This window comes from Sus scrofa, chromosome 5 (genome assembly GCF_054392235.1).
Source record: "Sus scrofa isolate SSC_HxYL_T2T_F1_AM1 chromosome 5, Sscrofa_HxYL_maternal_Yorkshire_Landrace_v2.0, whole genome shotgun sequence".
Lineage (NCBI taxonomy): Eukaryota > Metazoa > Chordata > Mammalia > Artiodactyla > Suidae > Sus > Sus scrofa.
In genome coordinates, this window is record NC_139387.1 from 26966366 (window position 1) to 26980697 (window position 14332).

The 14332-nt window shown below is 42.3% G+C and overlaps 1 protein-coding gene across 1 annotated transcript; it reads left to right on the forward strand.

Moving 5' to 3' along the window:
* Positions 1-120: 120 nt before the first annotated feature.
* TSFM (Ts translation elongation factor, mitochondrial) lies at positions 121-14332 on the forward strand. The gene is made up of 6 exons (XM_021091898.2): positions 121-245; positions 457-627; positions 1663-1791; positions 3246-3368; positions 11586-11673; positions 13753-14332. The coding sequence occupies exons 1-6, from the start codon at positions 147-149 to the stop codon at positions 14157-14159; spliced, it is 1017 nt and encodes a 338-aa protein (XP_020947557.1). The 5' UTR covers positions 121-146; the 3' UTR covers positions 14160-14332.

Genomic DNA, 14332 nt, shown 5'->3' on the forward strand with positions numbered 1-14332 from the left:
AAGAGAAACGAATGCGCCCTCCGGCCAGCAGGTGGCGCCATCCCCGCTTGGCGCGTTTCTGTGGAGAGTTTTGGCCCCATCGCCACGCCGTAGGCTCGGGGCCTCACCGGTGCGCTGGCCAGCGGCAGTGCACGGCCCTGAGGAAGATGTCGCTCCTGTGGTCGCTGCGCCTGTCCCTGGTTGCGCGGGCTGCGAGCTGCCCAGTGAGGGCTCTTGGCCCCAGCCCCGTTCTGCCTTCCTCGCAGGTCTCCCGTGCGCCGTGAACGTGCCCTTCGCTTCTCCTCTGTTCGGCTCGGTTCCACCTTTCCCCCCACCTTGGTGCCTGCTCGCGGTCTAGCGTCTGGGCACTTCCTTCCCCCCCATTCCCCTGGGCCTCAGTCTCTCCTAAGGTTGCCTCCCATCCCTCGAACTCCTCGCTGTTTCCCGTGTCTCATCCCTTGTTCTTAACCCTTCCAGGCGGGGCCCCTTCTGCTTCAGTCGCCGCAGCCGGGGCATACGTTTCACGCAGGGCCATGCCTGTCCTCCGCCTCCAGCAAGGAGCTCCTCATGAAGCTGCGGCGGAAGACGGGCTACTCCTTTGTAAACTGCAAGAAAGCTCTGGAGACTTGCGGTGGGGATCTCAAACAGGTGTGGGGGAGGAAGTAAAGGGGAAAGCTCTGGCGCCGCGGTGGGGAGTACTAGGGCCTGACCCCAGTGCTTTCGGGCACTGACTCTGACCCCTTGAAAGCAGTTGACTCAGGGTTCCAGGGTTAGCAAACTATTCCTTGCAAGATGGCAATGAGGTTTCCTTCTGCTCGAGGCTGAAAGGGCTTGTGGCAGCTTTGGAGTTAGAGGAAGACCAAGACTCAGATCGTGGTTCCTTCACACTAATTCTGTGACCTTGGACACCTTACTTAATCTTTCAGAGTTGCATTGTTCTTTTTTTTTTTTTTCTTTGTAGGGACGCACCCGCGTCATATGGAAGTTCCCAGGCTAGGGGTCTAATCGGAGCTGTAGCCACTGGTTACACCACAGCCACAGCAACGCCAGAACCGAGCTGCATCTGCGACCTACACCACAGCACACCGCAATGCCGGATCCTTAACCCACTGAGCAAGGCCAGGGATTGAACCTGCGTCCTCTGAATAGTAGCCAGTTGGTTTCCTCAGAGCCACGACGGGAACTCCACATTGTTCTTTTTTATATAACAAAAACACTACTATCTGAGGAATTCTCGCTGTGGGTTCATGATGGATTTGTCTCTGTGGAGGTGCCGGTTGGATCCTTGCCTTGGGCAGGGGGTTGAGGATCCCGCGTTGCCACAGATATGGTGTAGGTTGCAGCTCCAGCTTGGATTTGATCCCTGGTGCAGCAATTTTCATATCCTGCTGGTCAGCTGAGAAAGGAAAAAAATAAAAAAATAAACCTAACAACAAACAAAAAAACCAACTACTATCTGCCCTGTAGGGTTACTGTGAAGATTAAACCTACCCAAGGTACCAGGCACAGTGCCTATTATTTGGCATTTAGTGGTAGGCTGCCAATAAACAATAGAAGGCTTTAGTTTCTATTGTATGGTTGAGGGGAAGGAGAAAGAATTGGGGAATCTGAAGATACTTTGGAGCCCTATTCTATTCTAAATTCTGTGCTTTGTCATCTACCCTTTTTCTTTTTTATTTATAGGCAGAGAGCTGGCTCCACAAGCAGGCCCAGAAGGAGGGCTGGAGTAAAGCTGCCAGGCTCCATGGGAGGAAGACTAAAGAAGGTCTGATTGGGCTGCTGCAGGAAGGAAACACAAGTGTGTTGGTAGAGGTGAGTTGTCAGAGTTCCAGGTACTAGGAACAGCTGTCCCTTGGGTGTAAGGTGCTGTGGTAGACTCTGCACCTTACACCCACACCACCTTAAAGAAGTGGTTTTTGAGGAGTTCCCTCTGTGGCACAGTGGAAACAAACCCAACTAGGAACTGTGAGGTTTCAGGTTCGATCCTTGGCCTCGCTCAGTGGGTTAAGGATCTGGCATTGCCGTGAGCTGTGGTGTAGATCGAAGACAAGGCTCGGATCTGGCGTTGCTGTGGCTGTGGTGTAGGCCAGCAGCTGTGGCTCCGATTCGACCCCTAGCCTGGGAACCTCCATATGCCGCAGGTGCAGCCCTAGAAAAGACAAAAAAAAAAAAAAAAAAAAGAAGTGGTGTTTGAGAACCATAAAAGCTAGTTAGAAATAAGCCCATGAGACTGCAGTTATTATTTCATTATTATTATTATTTTTTAGAGCTGCACCCACAGCATATGAAGGTTCCCAGGCTAGGGGTTGAATTGGATCTGTAGCCTTCAGTCTATACCACAGCCACAGCAATGCCAGATCTGAGCTGCATCTGCGACCTACACTACAGTTCAGGACAACATTGGATCCTTAACCCACTGAGTGAGGCCAGGGATTGAACCCAAAACCTCCTGGTTTCTAGTCAGATTCATTTCCTCTGTGCCATGACAGGAACTGCTATTTTTTTAATTAAATTAATTTATTTACTTATTTTTGGCCATACCTGGGGCACACGGAAGTTTCTGGGCCAGGGATCAAACCTGGGCTTGGGTTGCTGCTGTGGCAACACCAGGTCCTTAACCAACAGCACTACAAGAGAACTCGGAGACCCTGGTTATTAGCTATGGATTTATTGAAGTATAGAAATGCACAGGTTGTTGATGAGTAAAGGCCTAGTAGTCTAGAATATTTTTCCTAAGTGTAAGTCCATTGTGGCTTTACATCTTGTCACTGATAGTTTTCTTGAACAGTTAGATTTTTAAAGCTAGGAATTATACTAATTAGCTGATGGACAGTGAATGGCTGTTTTAGAAGAGATTTAAGGGCCCTGTTGGTGAAGAATCAGGTGTGGATTAGAGTGAGAGAAGAGACAAACAAGCTAATGACAAAAGTGGTTTGCCCTGTGTCAGACCGCACTGGAGGAGTTTGGAGAACGAGGTGCTTATGGCATGTGGTCACAGGCAAGTGTTGAGCTTATAGTGAATCCTTTGGGGACATTATAGAACCATCCTCTCAATGTGCAGTTTATTGCTAGCTCATTGGCACGCAGGAATTACTTCATTCAGTTTCTGGCCTCACGTTAGCAGAGGGACTGTAGCTTTAGAATCCTAGAGACATTTATTTCTGTTTTGTTGAGTCTGCTGCTTGTTCTGTCAATACTTTGGTTTAAGACATTTTTGGAAATGGTGATTAAACAGCTTACACAGCAATATGAATTTCTTCCCACAGGTAAACTGTGAGACAGATTTTGTTTCCAGAAACTTAAAATTTCAACAATTGGTCCAGCAAGTAGCCCTGGGAACCCTGTTGCACTGTCAGAGCCTAAAGGATCCACTCTCCACGTATAGTAAAGTGAGTTTGGAGTTGTCTCCAACATGCTGGATTTGTTCCTATTCCAGTTTTTCAGACATCGTCATGTCTTACTTTCTTATTTCATGTCTCTACTTAAATGTTACCTCTCTGGAGAGGAGTACCTTTCTATTGTTTTATCCCCTTATCTTGCTTCATGTGAAATTTTTTGTTATAGTGCTTATATAGTTTTTGTTACAGTACATTTTTTTTTTTTTTATTTTCCCACTGTACAGCAAGGGGGTCAGGTTATCCTTACATGTATACATTGCAATTACAGTTTTTCCCCCACCCTTTCTTCTGTTGCAACATGAGTATCTAAACATAGTTCTCAATGCTATTCAGCAGGATCTCCTTGTAAATCTATTCTAAGTTGTGTCTGATAAGCCCAAGCTCCCGATCCCTCCCACTCCCTCCCCCTCCCATCAGGCAGCCACAAGTCTCTTCTCCAAGTCCATGATTTTCTTTTCTGAGGAGATGTTCATTTGTGCTGGATATTAGATTCCAGTTAGAAGTGATATCATATGGTATTTGTCTTTGTCTTTCTGGCTCATTTCACTCAGGATGAGATTCTCTAGTTCCATCCATGTTGCTGCAAATGGCATTGTGTCATCCTTTTTTTATGGCTGAGTAGTATTCCATTGTGTATATATACCACATCTTCCGAATCCAATCATCTGTCGATGGACATTTGGATTGTTTCCATGTCCTGGCTATTGTGAATAGTGCTGCAATGAACATGCGGGTGCATGTGTCTCTTTTAAGTAGAGCTTTGTCTGGATAGATGCCCAAGAGTGGGATTGCAGAGTCATATGGAAGTTCTATGTATAGATTTCTAAGGTATCTCCAAACTCTTCTCCATAGTGGCTGTACCAGTTTACATTCCCACCAGCAGTGCAGGATGGTTCCCTTTTCTCCACACCCCCTCCAGCACTTGTTATTTGTGGACTTATGAATGATGGCCATTCTGACTGGTGTGAGGTGGTATCTCATGGTAGTTTTGATTTGCATTTCTCTTATAACCAGCGATGTTGAGCATTTTTTCATGTGTTTGTTGGCCATCTGTATATCTTCTTTGGAGAAATGTCTATTCAGGTCTTTTGCCCATTTTTCCATTGATTGATTGGTTTTTTTGCTGTTGAGTTGTATAAGTTGCTTATATATTCTAGAGATTAAGCCCTTGTCAGTTGCATCATTTGAAACTATTTTCTCCCATTCTGTAAGTTGTCTTTTTGTTTTCTTTTGGGTTTCCTTTGCTGTGCAAAAGCTTTTCAGTTTGATGAGGTCCCATGGGTTTATTTTTGCTCTAATTTCTATTGCTTTGGGAGACTGACCTGAGAAAATACTCATGATGTTGATGTCAGAGAGTGTTTTGCCTATGTTTTCTTCTAGGAGTTTGATGGCGTCCTGTCTTATATTTAAGTCTTTCAGCCACTTGGAGTTTATTTTTGTGCATGGTGTGAGGGTGTGTTCTAGTTTCATTGCTTTGCATGCAGCTGTCCAGGTTTCCCAGCAATGCTTGCTGAATAGACTTTCCTTTTCCCATTTTATGTTCTTGCCTCCCTTGTCAAAGATTAATTGACCATAGGTGTCAGGGTTTATTTCCGGATTCTCTATTCTGTTCCATTGGTCTGTCTGTCTGTTTTGATACCAGTACCACACTGTTTTGATGACTGTGGCTTTGTAGTATTTCTTGAAGTCTGGGAGAGTTATGCCTCCTGCTTGGTTTTTGTTTCTCAGGATTGCTTTGGCGATTCTGGGTCTTTTGTGGTTCCATATAAATGTTTGGATTGTTTGTTCTAGTTCTGTGAAAAATGTCATGGGTAATTTGATAGGGATTGCATTGAATCTGTATATTGCTTTGGGTAGTATGGCCATTTTTACAATATTAATTTTCCCAATCCAGGAACATGGAATTATCTTTCCATTTCTTTACATCTTCTTTGATTTCTTTGATTAAAGTTTTATAGTTCTCGGCATATAGGTCCTTTACCTCTTTGGTCAGGTGTATTCCGAGGTATTTGATTTTGTGAGGTACAATTTTAAAAAGTATCGTATTTTTGTATTCCTTTTCTAATGTTTCATTGCTGGTATACAGAAATGCAACTGACTTCTGAATGTTAATCTTAGATCCTGCTACTTTGCTGAATTTATTAATCAGTTCAAGGAGTTTTGGGGTTGAGTCCTTAGGGTTTTCTAGGTATAGTATCATGTCATCTGCATACAGTGACAGTTTGATCTCTTCTCTTCCTATATGGATGCCTTTTTTTTTTTTTTTTTTTTTTTTTTTTTTTTTTTTTTTTTTTTTTTGTCTTTTTGTCTTTTGTTGTTGTTGTTGTTGCTATTTCTTGGGCCGCTCCCGCGGCATATGGAGGTTCCCAGGCTAGGGGTTGAATCGGAGCTGTAGCCACCGGCCTACGCCAGAGCCACAGCAACGCGGGATCCGAGCCGTGTCTGCAACCTACACCACAGCTCACGGCAACGCCGGATCGTTAACCCACTGAGCAAGGGCAGGGACCGAACCCGCAACCTCATGGTTCCTAGTCGGATTCGTTAACCACTGCGCCACGACGGGAACTCCTGGATGCCTTTTATTTCTTTTGTTTGTCTAATTGCTGTGGCTAAGACTTCCAAAACGATGTTGAAGAGCAGTGGTGAGAGTGGGCATCCCTGTCTTGTTCCAGATTTGAGTGAGAAGGCTTTCAGTTTTTCCCCATTGAGTATTACATTTGCTGTGGGTTTATCATAAATGGCTTTGATTATATTCAGGAATGTTCCCTCTATACCCACTTTGGCGAGGGTCTTGATCATGAATGGATGTTGAACTTTGTCAAATGCTTTTTCTGCATCTATTGAGATGATCATATGATTTTTGACTTTTTTTTTGTTAATGTGGTGTATGATGCTGATTGATTTGCGTATGTTGAACCATCCTTGTGAACCTGGGATGAACCCAACCTGGTCATGGTGTATAATTTTTTTGGTATGTTGTTGGATTCGGTTGGCTAAGATTTTGTTGAGAATTTTTGCATCTATATTCATCAATGGTATTGGCCGATAGTTTTCTTTTTTGGTGGTATCTCTGTCTGGTTTTGGAATGAGGGTGATGGTGGCCTCATAGAATGTCTTTGGGAGTATTCCTTCTTCTTCTACCTTTTGAAAGAGTTTAAGGAGGATGGGCACCAATTCCTCTTTATATGTTTGATAAAATTCACCTGTGAAGCCATCTGGTCCTGGACTTTTATTTGTAGGGAGTGATTTTATGACCTCTTCAATTTCATTTCTAGTGATCGGTCTGTTCAGTTGGTCTGTTTCTGCTTGATTCAGTTTTGGCAGGCTGTAAGATTCTAGAAAATTGTCCATTTCTTCCAGATTGTCAAACTTGTTGCCATACAGTTGTTCATAGTATTCTCTTATGGTTTTTTGTATTTCTGCTGTATCCGTTGTGATTTCTCCTTTTTCATTTCTAATTTTGGTTATTTGGGTTCTTTCTCTCCTCTTTTTAGTGAGTCTGGCCAGGGGTTTGTCAATTTTGTTCACCTTTTCAAAGAACCAGCTCTTGGTTTTATTAATTTTCTCTATTGTTTTTTGAGTCTCTATTTTATTGATTTCTTCTTTGATCTTTATAATTTCCTTCCTTCTGCTGACTTTCGGACTTTTTTGTTCTTCTTTTTCTAATTCACTTAGGTGGAGGGTTAAGTTGTCAATTTGGGCTCTTTCTTCTTTTTTGAGAAAGGCCTGGATTGCTATAAATTTCCCTCTGAGCACTGCTTTCGCAGCATCCCATAGATTTTGAGAGGTTGTGTCTTCATTATCATTTGTTTCAAGGTAGTTTTTAACCCATTGGTTTTTTAGTAGCATGTTGTTTAGTCTCCATGGAGTAGGTTTTTTCTCTCTGCTTTTCCCATGGTTGGTTTCTAATTTCATGGCATTGTGGTCAGAGAAGATACTTGAGATAATTTCTATGCTCCTAAATTTATTGAGATTCGCTTTGTGTCCCAATATGTGGTCGATTCTTGAGAATGTTCCATGAGCATTTGAGAAGAATGTGTATTCTGATTTTTTTGGATGTAGTGTCCTGAAGATATCAATTAAGTCTCACTTTTCTATTGTTTCCTTTAGGATCTCTGTTGCTTTATTGGTTTTCTGTCTAGAGGATCTGTCCATTGATGTGAGGGGCGTATTTAGGTCTCCTACTATGATTGTATTCTCATCAATATCTCCCTTTATGTCTGTTAATATTTGTTGTATGTATCTGGGTGCTCCTATATTTGGGGCATATATGTTGATGATAGTAACATCCTCTCCTTGGATGGATCCCTTAATCATTAAATAGTGTCCTTCTTTGTCTTTCTTTATGTCTTTTGTTTTAAAGTCTATTTTGTCTGATATGAGCATTGTGACTCCTGCTTTTCTGTCATGTCTATTGGCGTGAAATATTTTTCCCCACCCTTTCACTTTCAATCTATATGTATCTTTTTTCCTAAGGTGAGTTTCTTGTAGGCAGCATATTGAAGGTTTTTGCCTTTTTATCCACTCAGCCACTCTGTGTCTTTTGATTGGGGCATTCAGCCCATTGACATTTAAGGTGATAATTGATAGATGATTATTTATTGTCATTTGAACCTCGTGTTCCAGTTGATTCTATGGTTCTCCGTTCTTCCTTTCTTTTTTTTTTTTTTTGGTTGGATGGTCTCCTGTTATTATCTGCTTGAGTGTATTTTTTTTTTCATTTTTTGCAAATGCAATATTTGGTTTTGGCTTGTGGTTGCCCTGTTTTTTAAGTATGCTAACCCCTTCCCATAATTGTGTGTTTTAGCCTGATGGTCCTGTAAGTTCAAACACTTCATTACTATATTAAAATTAAGAAGAGAGACATACATACAAACAAAAAGGGTTATTTACTTCCTAACATCCCTTGCCCACATTTTATGGTTTTGATGACTCTTTTTTATTTTTTTCTTTTTAATTTTATTTTGTTTGAAGAGTGTTCATGATTAAATCTGTATGCTGGCTTATTTGAGTGACTGCTCTCTGATTGCGGTTTCCTCAGTCCTAGTTCTTCCTCTTCTTCTTCTTTTTTTTTTTTCTTTTCTTTTTTCTTCCCTTTCCTTCCTTTCTTTTTGGTTTAGAGAAGCCCTTTCAATATTTCCTTTAACCTGGGTTTTGTGTTGCTGTATTCTTTAAGTTTTTGTTTGTTGGGAAAAATTTTTATTTCCCCTTCTATTTTAAATGATATTCTTGCTGGATAAGAGTATTCTAGGTTGCATATTTTTTCCTTTTATCACTTTAAATATCTCTTGCCATTCCCTCCTGGCCTGTAGTGTTTTACAGTACATTTTTATTTATAACTTGTCTGCTCACCCCAGTTGAATGTAACTTCACAAAGTAGGGCATTTGTTTTTTCACTAGTGTGTCTCTGGTGAAAGAGAATTGGGCCCAGAACTTGGTTGGGGCTCATTAAATCGATGTGGAATGAATGAACGAATGAATGAATGCCATGGGATAGAGTCCATCAAATCAAGTGAAACTTTGTATTCTGAAATATAGAATGGCCTGAGGAAGATTTTTTAAATACAGATACCGGGAAATGCCCAGTTTAGGAGACTAAGCATATTCTTGTCCGTAGATCATCACAACCCAACAACCCAGTTTTATAGCATTTCCAGCCCAAACCCCCAGCCCATTCCTGCCACCCCTCAACCTGTCCCCTTTGGACACCATAAGTTTTTCAAAGTCTGTGAGTCAGTATCTCTTCTGCAAAGAAGTTCATTGTACCTTTTTTTTTTTTTTTTTTTTTTAGCTATTAGACATTTTAATGTTCAGATTATCCCTAGATTTGGCTAGTATAAGCCAAGCCTCTGCAAGCTGGCTCCGCTGTCCTTTTGATATAGCTTCATTATTTTCTGAGTAATTTTCTTGCTTTTTGGCATAACAAAACATTCTGGGCATATGTCATACTTTCCCTGCTCCAGTCACCAAACTGGCCACTTCTCCAAGGAGTCCTGATTCTTTCCGGTGGGAAAATGGCTTTAAGAAACCAAGATCTTGGTCTTAGCAAGAGCTGGTCATTAGGTATGCTTACTTCTTCTAAGGTGCCATTGCCACTCTGCTCTTTCAGCAGAGTTAGGAAGTTCTGTGTGTTTCAGTTCTAATCCTGCACCATAGGCCTTCCTTTCCTTCCCCCATTCTGTTTGTACCTTCCTTCTCTCATAGTGAATACCCTGGCTCCTAGAAACTTCATTTTATTTGCTTAATTTACTCGATGTTCACTACATACTTTGTTTCAGACTTAGTATCCCTGATCACTGCAAATTAACAAACCTGCTAAGGAATTCAAGATTTCTTTTTTTTTTTTTTTTGGTCTTTTTGCCATTTCTTGGGCCGTTCCCACGGCATATGGGAGGTTCCCAGGCTAGGGGTCGAATCGGAGCTGCAGCCACCGGCCTACACCAGAGCCACAGCAACACGGGATCCGAGCCGCATCTGCAGCCTACACCACAGCTCACGGCAACGCCGGATTGTTAACCCACTGAGCAAGGGCAGGGACCGAACCCGCAACCTCATGGTTCCTAGTCGGATTCGTTAACCACTGCACCACGACGGGAACTCCCGGAATTCAAGATTTCTTTGATGTTCTTTTTGTCTTTATGTTGAAGTTATATGGTGAAAAGATTGTATCAGAAGTAACTTGGATTAGTTTTTTTCCTTTCAAATACAGTTAGAATCCTTATTTCTGTTTAGTCAATGTGTATTTTCACCCCGAATCCTTGTTAGTTTTATTTTTGATAGTTTTTTTTTTTTTTTTGGTCTTTTTGTCTTTTGTTGTTGCTATTTCTTGGGCCGCTCCCGCGGCATATGGAGGTTCCCAGGCTAGGGGTTGAATCGGAGCTGTAGCCACCGGCCTACGCCGGAGCCACAGCAACGCGGCATTCGAGCTGCGTCTGCAACCTACACCACAGCTCATGGCAACACCGGATCGTTAACCCACTGAGCAAGGGCAGGGACCGAACCCGCAACCTCATGGTTCCTAGTCGGATTCCTTAACCACTGCGCCACGACGGGAACTCCTGATAGTTTTTTTTTTTTTTTTGTCTTTTGTTGTTGTTGTTGCTATTTCTTGGGCCGCTCCTGCGGCATATGGAAGTTCCCAGGCTAGGGGTTGAATCGGAGCTGTAGCCACCGGCCTATGCCAGAGCCACAGCAACGCGGGATCTGAGCTGCGTCTGCAACCTACACCACAGCTCACGGCAACGCCGGATCGTTAACCCACTGAGCAAGGGCAGGGACCGAACCCGTGACCTCATGGTTCCTAGTCGGATTCGTTAACCACTGCGCCACGACGGGAACTCCTTATTTTTGAATATGTAAAACATTAACAAGGTTCTGAAAGTTAAAACTATTAATACGCAAACACACATCTTACTCCTTCTTCTCTTCCTTCTACCCCATTCCTCTCCACTCCTGTGGATAACCAACTTCATTGGTTTCTGGTTATCCTTTTTGCAGAAATAAGCATATTTATACAAATACTTTATTACACAAATGGTGGTATAACATGTATGTATTTTTTAATTTGCTTTTTTCTCTTAATACATCCTGGAAATACTCCATAGCAGTTCATGGAGACCCTTTTTTTTTCCTGCTGCATAGTATTCCATTGTATTACTGTAATGTGGTTTATTCAGCTAATCTCAGCCTATGTTTGGGGATTAGACTTTCCATTATTTTATGATTAGAAATAATTGCTTAGTGAATAACTTTCTGCATATTTACTTTTGTATTGTTGGAAGTGTATTAGGGTAAATTCCTAGAAATAGGATTGCAGGGTCAAAGGATAAATGTTTATGTAGTTTTGTTAGCTATTGTCCAATTCCCTGCCATTGTATTTGCACCATTTTTCATTCCTTCCAATAGTCTATAAACCTTTTAGCGTTAACATTTTATGATTGTATGAAAATACTGTTCCTGGTTTCTAGGAAACTGCATTCTTAGAAGTTAGGTGAGAAACTGGGATAGAATTGGGGGTGGTGTGGTGACAAAATATTTATAAAGATGGACCTGTTATCAATTTTTAATGTTCTTGGCTTAAGGAAAACATTATCTATTTATACTTAGTGTCTTAAATCATTTTCTGAGAAATAAGCTATATTTTTGCTTAGTCTTTTGATAATTTGAATTGTACAGACTGACTCATGTTCATTTTCTTTGTGCATTTAGGGCTTCTTGAATTCTTCCGAGCTTTCTGAACTTCCAGCGGGCCCTGAGAGAGAAGGGTCTCTCAAAGATTGGCTGGCCTTAGCAATTGGTGAGTATTTGTAAGGATCTGGAAATTGGAAATTAAGAACTACAGCTCCTGGAATCTTTGGTATCCTCCAAATCTAGATCAAGATTGCAAGCTCATGTTCTTTCAAGGACCAGATAATATGAATGTGAGAGGTGGGTTGTGTGTTAGATGTTAATGAGCAGTGGGCACCCTGAAAAGCTCACACTCTGCTGAAGGATGCCACTACCAAGCCATCTATTACCTTGGGATAAATGGGATCCCTGTGTCATAATTTTTTTAGATTCCTTGAAAAGAATTTTGATTTGTATGAAAATCTTAGTTTTTAGCTACTTGCACGTAATTAAATTTAGCAGACATCACTATGCTGATCAGAGAGTGTCTTTAGGCAGAGATGACCTTTTGACCTCTGGTTGACTCCCTCTCTATATATTATGGAGGAAGTAGTCCATCAGAAGTCATTTCATCTTTTTATCAAGGGATCCAGGAATATTTCAGGGCATCATTTCTAGGAATTCATCTTTTGTAGAAAATCTGATCCTGAATTTGTGAAGGTATGTTCTTTCAGAACCCGCTGGCTACAGGACCCATATCTGGATCTGGTGGGAGTAGTAGGGATTTTGCCTTCTTCACACGTGTCCTTGATGAAAGGAGGGAAGTAGGACTGGGGTTGGAGCTTGCTGGGAATTTACTGCTCATCTCATGTTTCCAGTCAAGGCATCAGTTCTGTTTTTATCAGGTCATCTTGAAGTATGTGTGATGTTTCAGTGAGTCATGGTTGAGAAACCAGGCAGACAGCTGTGTATGGGACTTATTAAGAAATTCTGGAAGAACTGGGTGTTTCATCCTTGTCAATTTCTGGGAATTAACTATTGGGTAGATGCTTTAAGCTGTTTGAAGATTCCTTTTGTTTTCTGGATACTCTCCTTCTTTGACAGTTACATGGCTAATTCACGGATATTTCGCCAGACCCCTTTGTTTATTCTCCTACCTCTCCCTACCTTTTGGCTTATTTGGACTCCTGGTAGAGGGGATGGCAGCTTTCGAGAAAGGTGGAAAGTAGAATCTGTTTTTGGTTCTTATAAACAACTCTGAAGATATTCTCTTTTTATTTTTGATGAGGGGAAGTTGAAACCATCAGATGACATGGAATTTTGGGTTTTCTGGGGCTTTTAGTTGTGGACTTTTTCCTGATAGAGTGGATGATTAGGAGTTGTCTGGGACAGTTTTGGTGGTTTTGGGGAGGGATAGTGATTCAGTGGCCAAAAAACACTTAATTGGTTTGGAGTCAGATGCGAGGTGTTTTTTTTGTTTGTTTGTTTGGTTTTTTTTTGTCTTTTTAGCGCTGCATGTGCAGCATATGGAGGTTCCCAGGCTAGGGGTCTAATCGGAGCTGTTGCTGTTGGCCTACGCCAGGGCCACAGCAACGCCAGATCCAAGCCGAGTCCTCAGCCTACACTACAGCTCTCTGCAACACCGGATCTTTAACCCGCTGAGTGAGGCCAGGGATCAAACCCACAACTTCATGGTTCCTCGTCGGATTCATTACCCCTGTGCCACGACAGGAACTCCAGATGGGAGTTTTAATTCCAGCTCTGCTGTATAGTAGGTCTGTAGCCTTGGGAAGGTTCCTTAAGCTCTCTAAGCCTGAGTTTAATGTAGTAACGAGAGCCAGATTAGAGTGCTCACTGTGTGCCAGATACTGTAATAAGTTCTTTTACACATCCTATTTATTTCTCCCAGTAACCCTGCTTTCAGGTTACTTGAAGTGGTATCATCTCCGTTTTACAGATGAGGAAATGAAGGCTTGATGAATTAAGTGGGGTTCTGTCATTAAGTTCCTTGCCTAAGGTCGTGTATGCCAGGGTCTGTGTGCAGCCGGGGCTGTGATTTTAAATGCCAGCGTGGCACAGAGTTGGTGCTCCACAAAGGACTCTCCATTTCTCCCACCCTTTTTTCCTCTTTACACTGAAAATGGTATGTCTCCATCTTACAGCATATCCACAGCATAAATTCCCACACTTGGCCGCCTCTGCACATATTTTGGTACTACCACAGGCATCATATTCTGGAATCGTATTTTTTGTTTTTGCTCTTTTATAGGGAAACTGGGAGAAAACATGACTCTTAAACGAGCTGCATGGGTGAAGGTGCCAGCTGGGTTCTATGTGGGCTCTTATGTCCATGGGACAATGCAGAGTCCCTCACTCCACAACCTGGTGCTGGGGAAGTATGGGGCCCTGGTCATCTGCGAGACGTCTGAGCGGAAAGCAAACCTTGAAGACCTTGGCCGCCGCCTTGGGCAGCACGTGGTGGGCATGGCTCCTCTCTCTGTTGGCTCCCTGGACGATGAGCCTGGGGGAGAGGCAGAAACCAGGATGCTGTCCCAGCCATACTTGCTGGATCCCTCCATCACACTTGGACAGTATGTGCAGCCCCAAGGGGTATCTGTAGTAGACTTTGTGCGGTTCGAATGTGGAGAAGGCGAAGAACTAGCAGAGGCCGAATAGCTTCCAGAGACTTTTGGCCCATGGGAAAACATTTATTCTTAACCGTGGACATTATTACAAAAAGAAGTTATTTCCTAAGCATCTTCAAACCCAGAATTTGTTTTTCATTTGAGTTCATAATGAAATTATATACTTCATGGGTAGAGTTATTAAATAAAATTAATAGAGTAGAA

Coding starts and splice junctions, on each gene's coding strand:
- TSFM (XM_021091898.2), top strand. CDS start 147: ATGTCGCTCCTGTGGTCGCTGCGCCTGTCCCTGGTTGCGCGGGCTGCG. Junction 1,792..3,245: donor ACACAAGTGTGTTGGTAGAG/GTGAGTTGTCAG, acceptor TTCTTCCCACAG/GTAAACTGTGAGACAGATTT. Junction 11,674..13,752: donor TTGGCTGGCCTTAGCAATTG/GTGAGTATTTGT, acceptor GCTCTTTTATAG/GGAAACTGGGAGAAAACATG.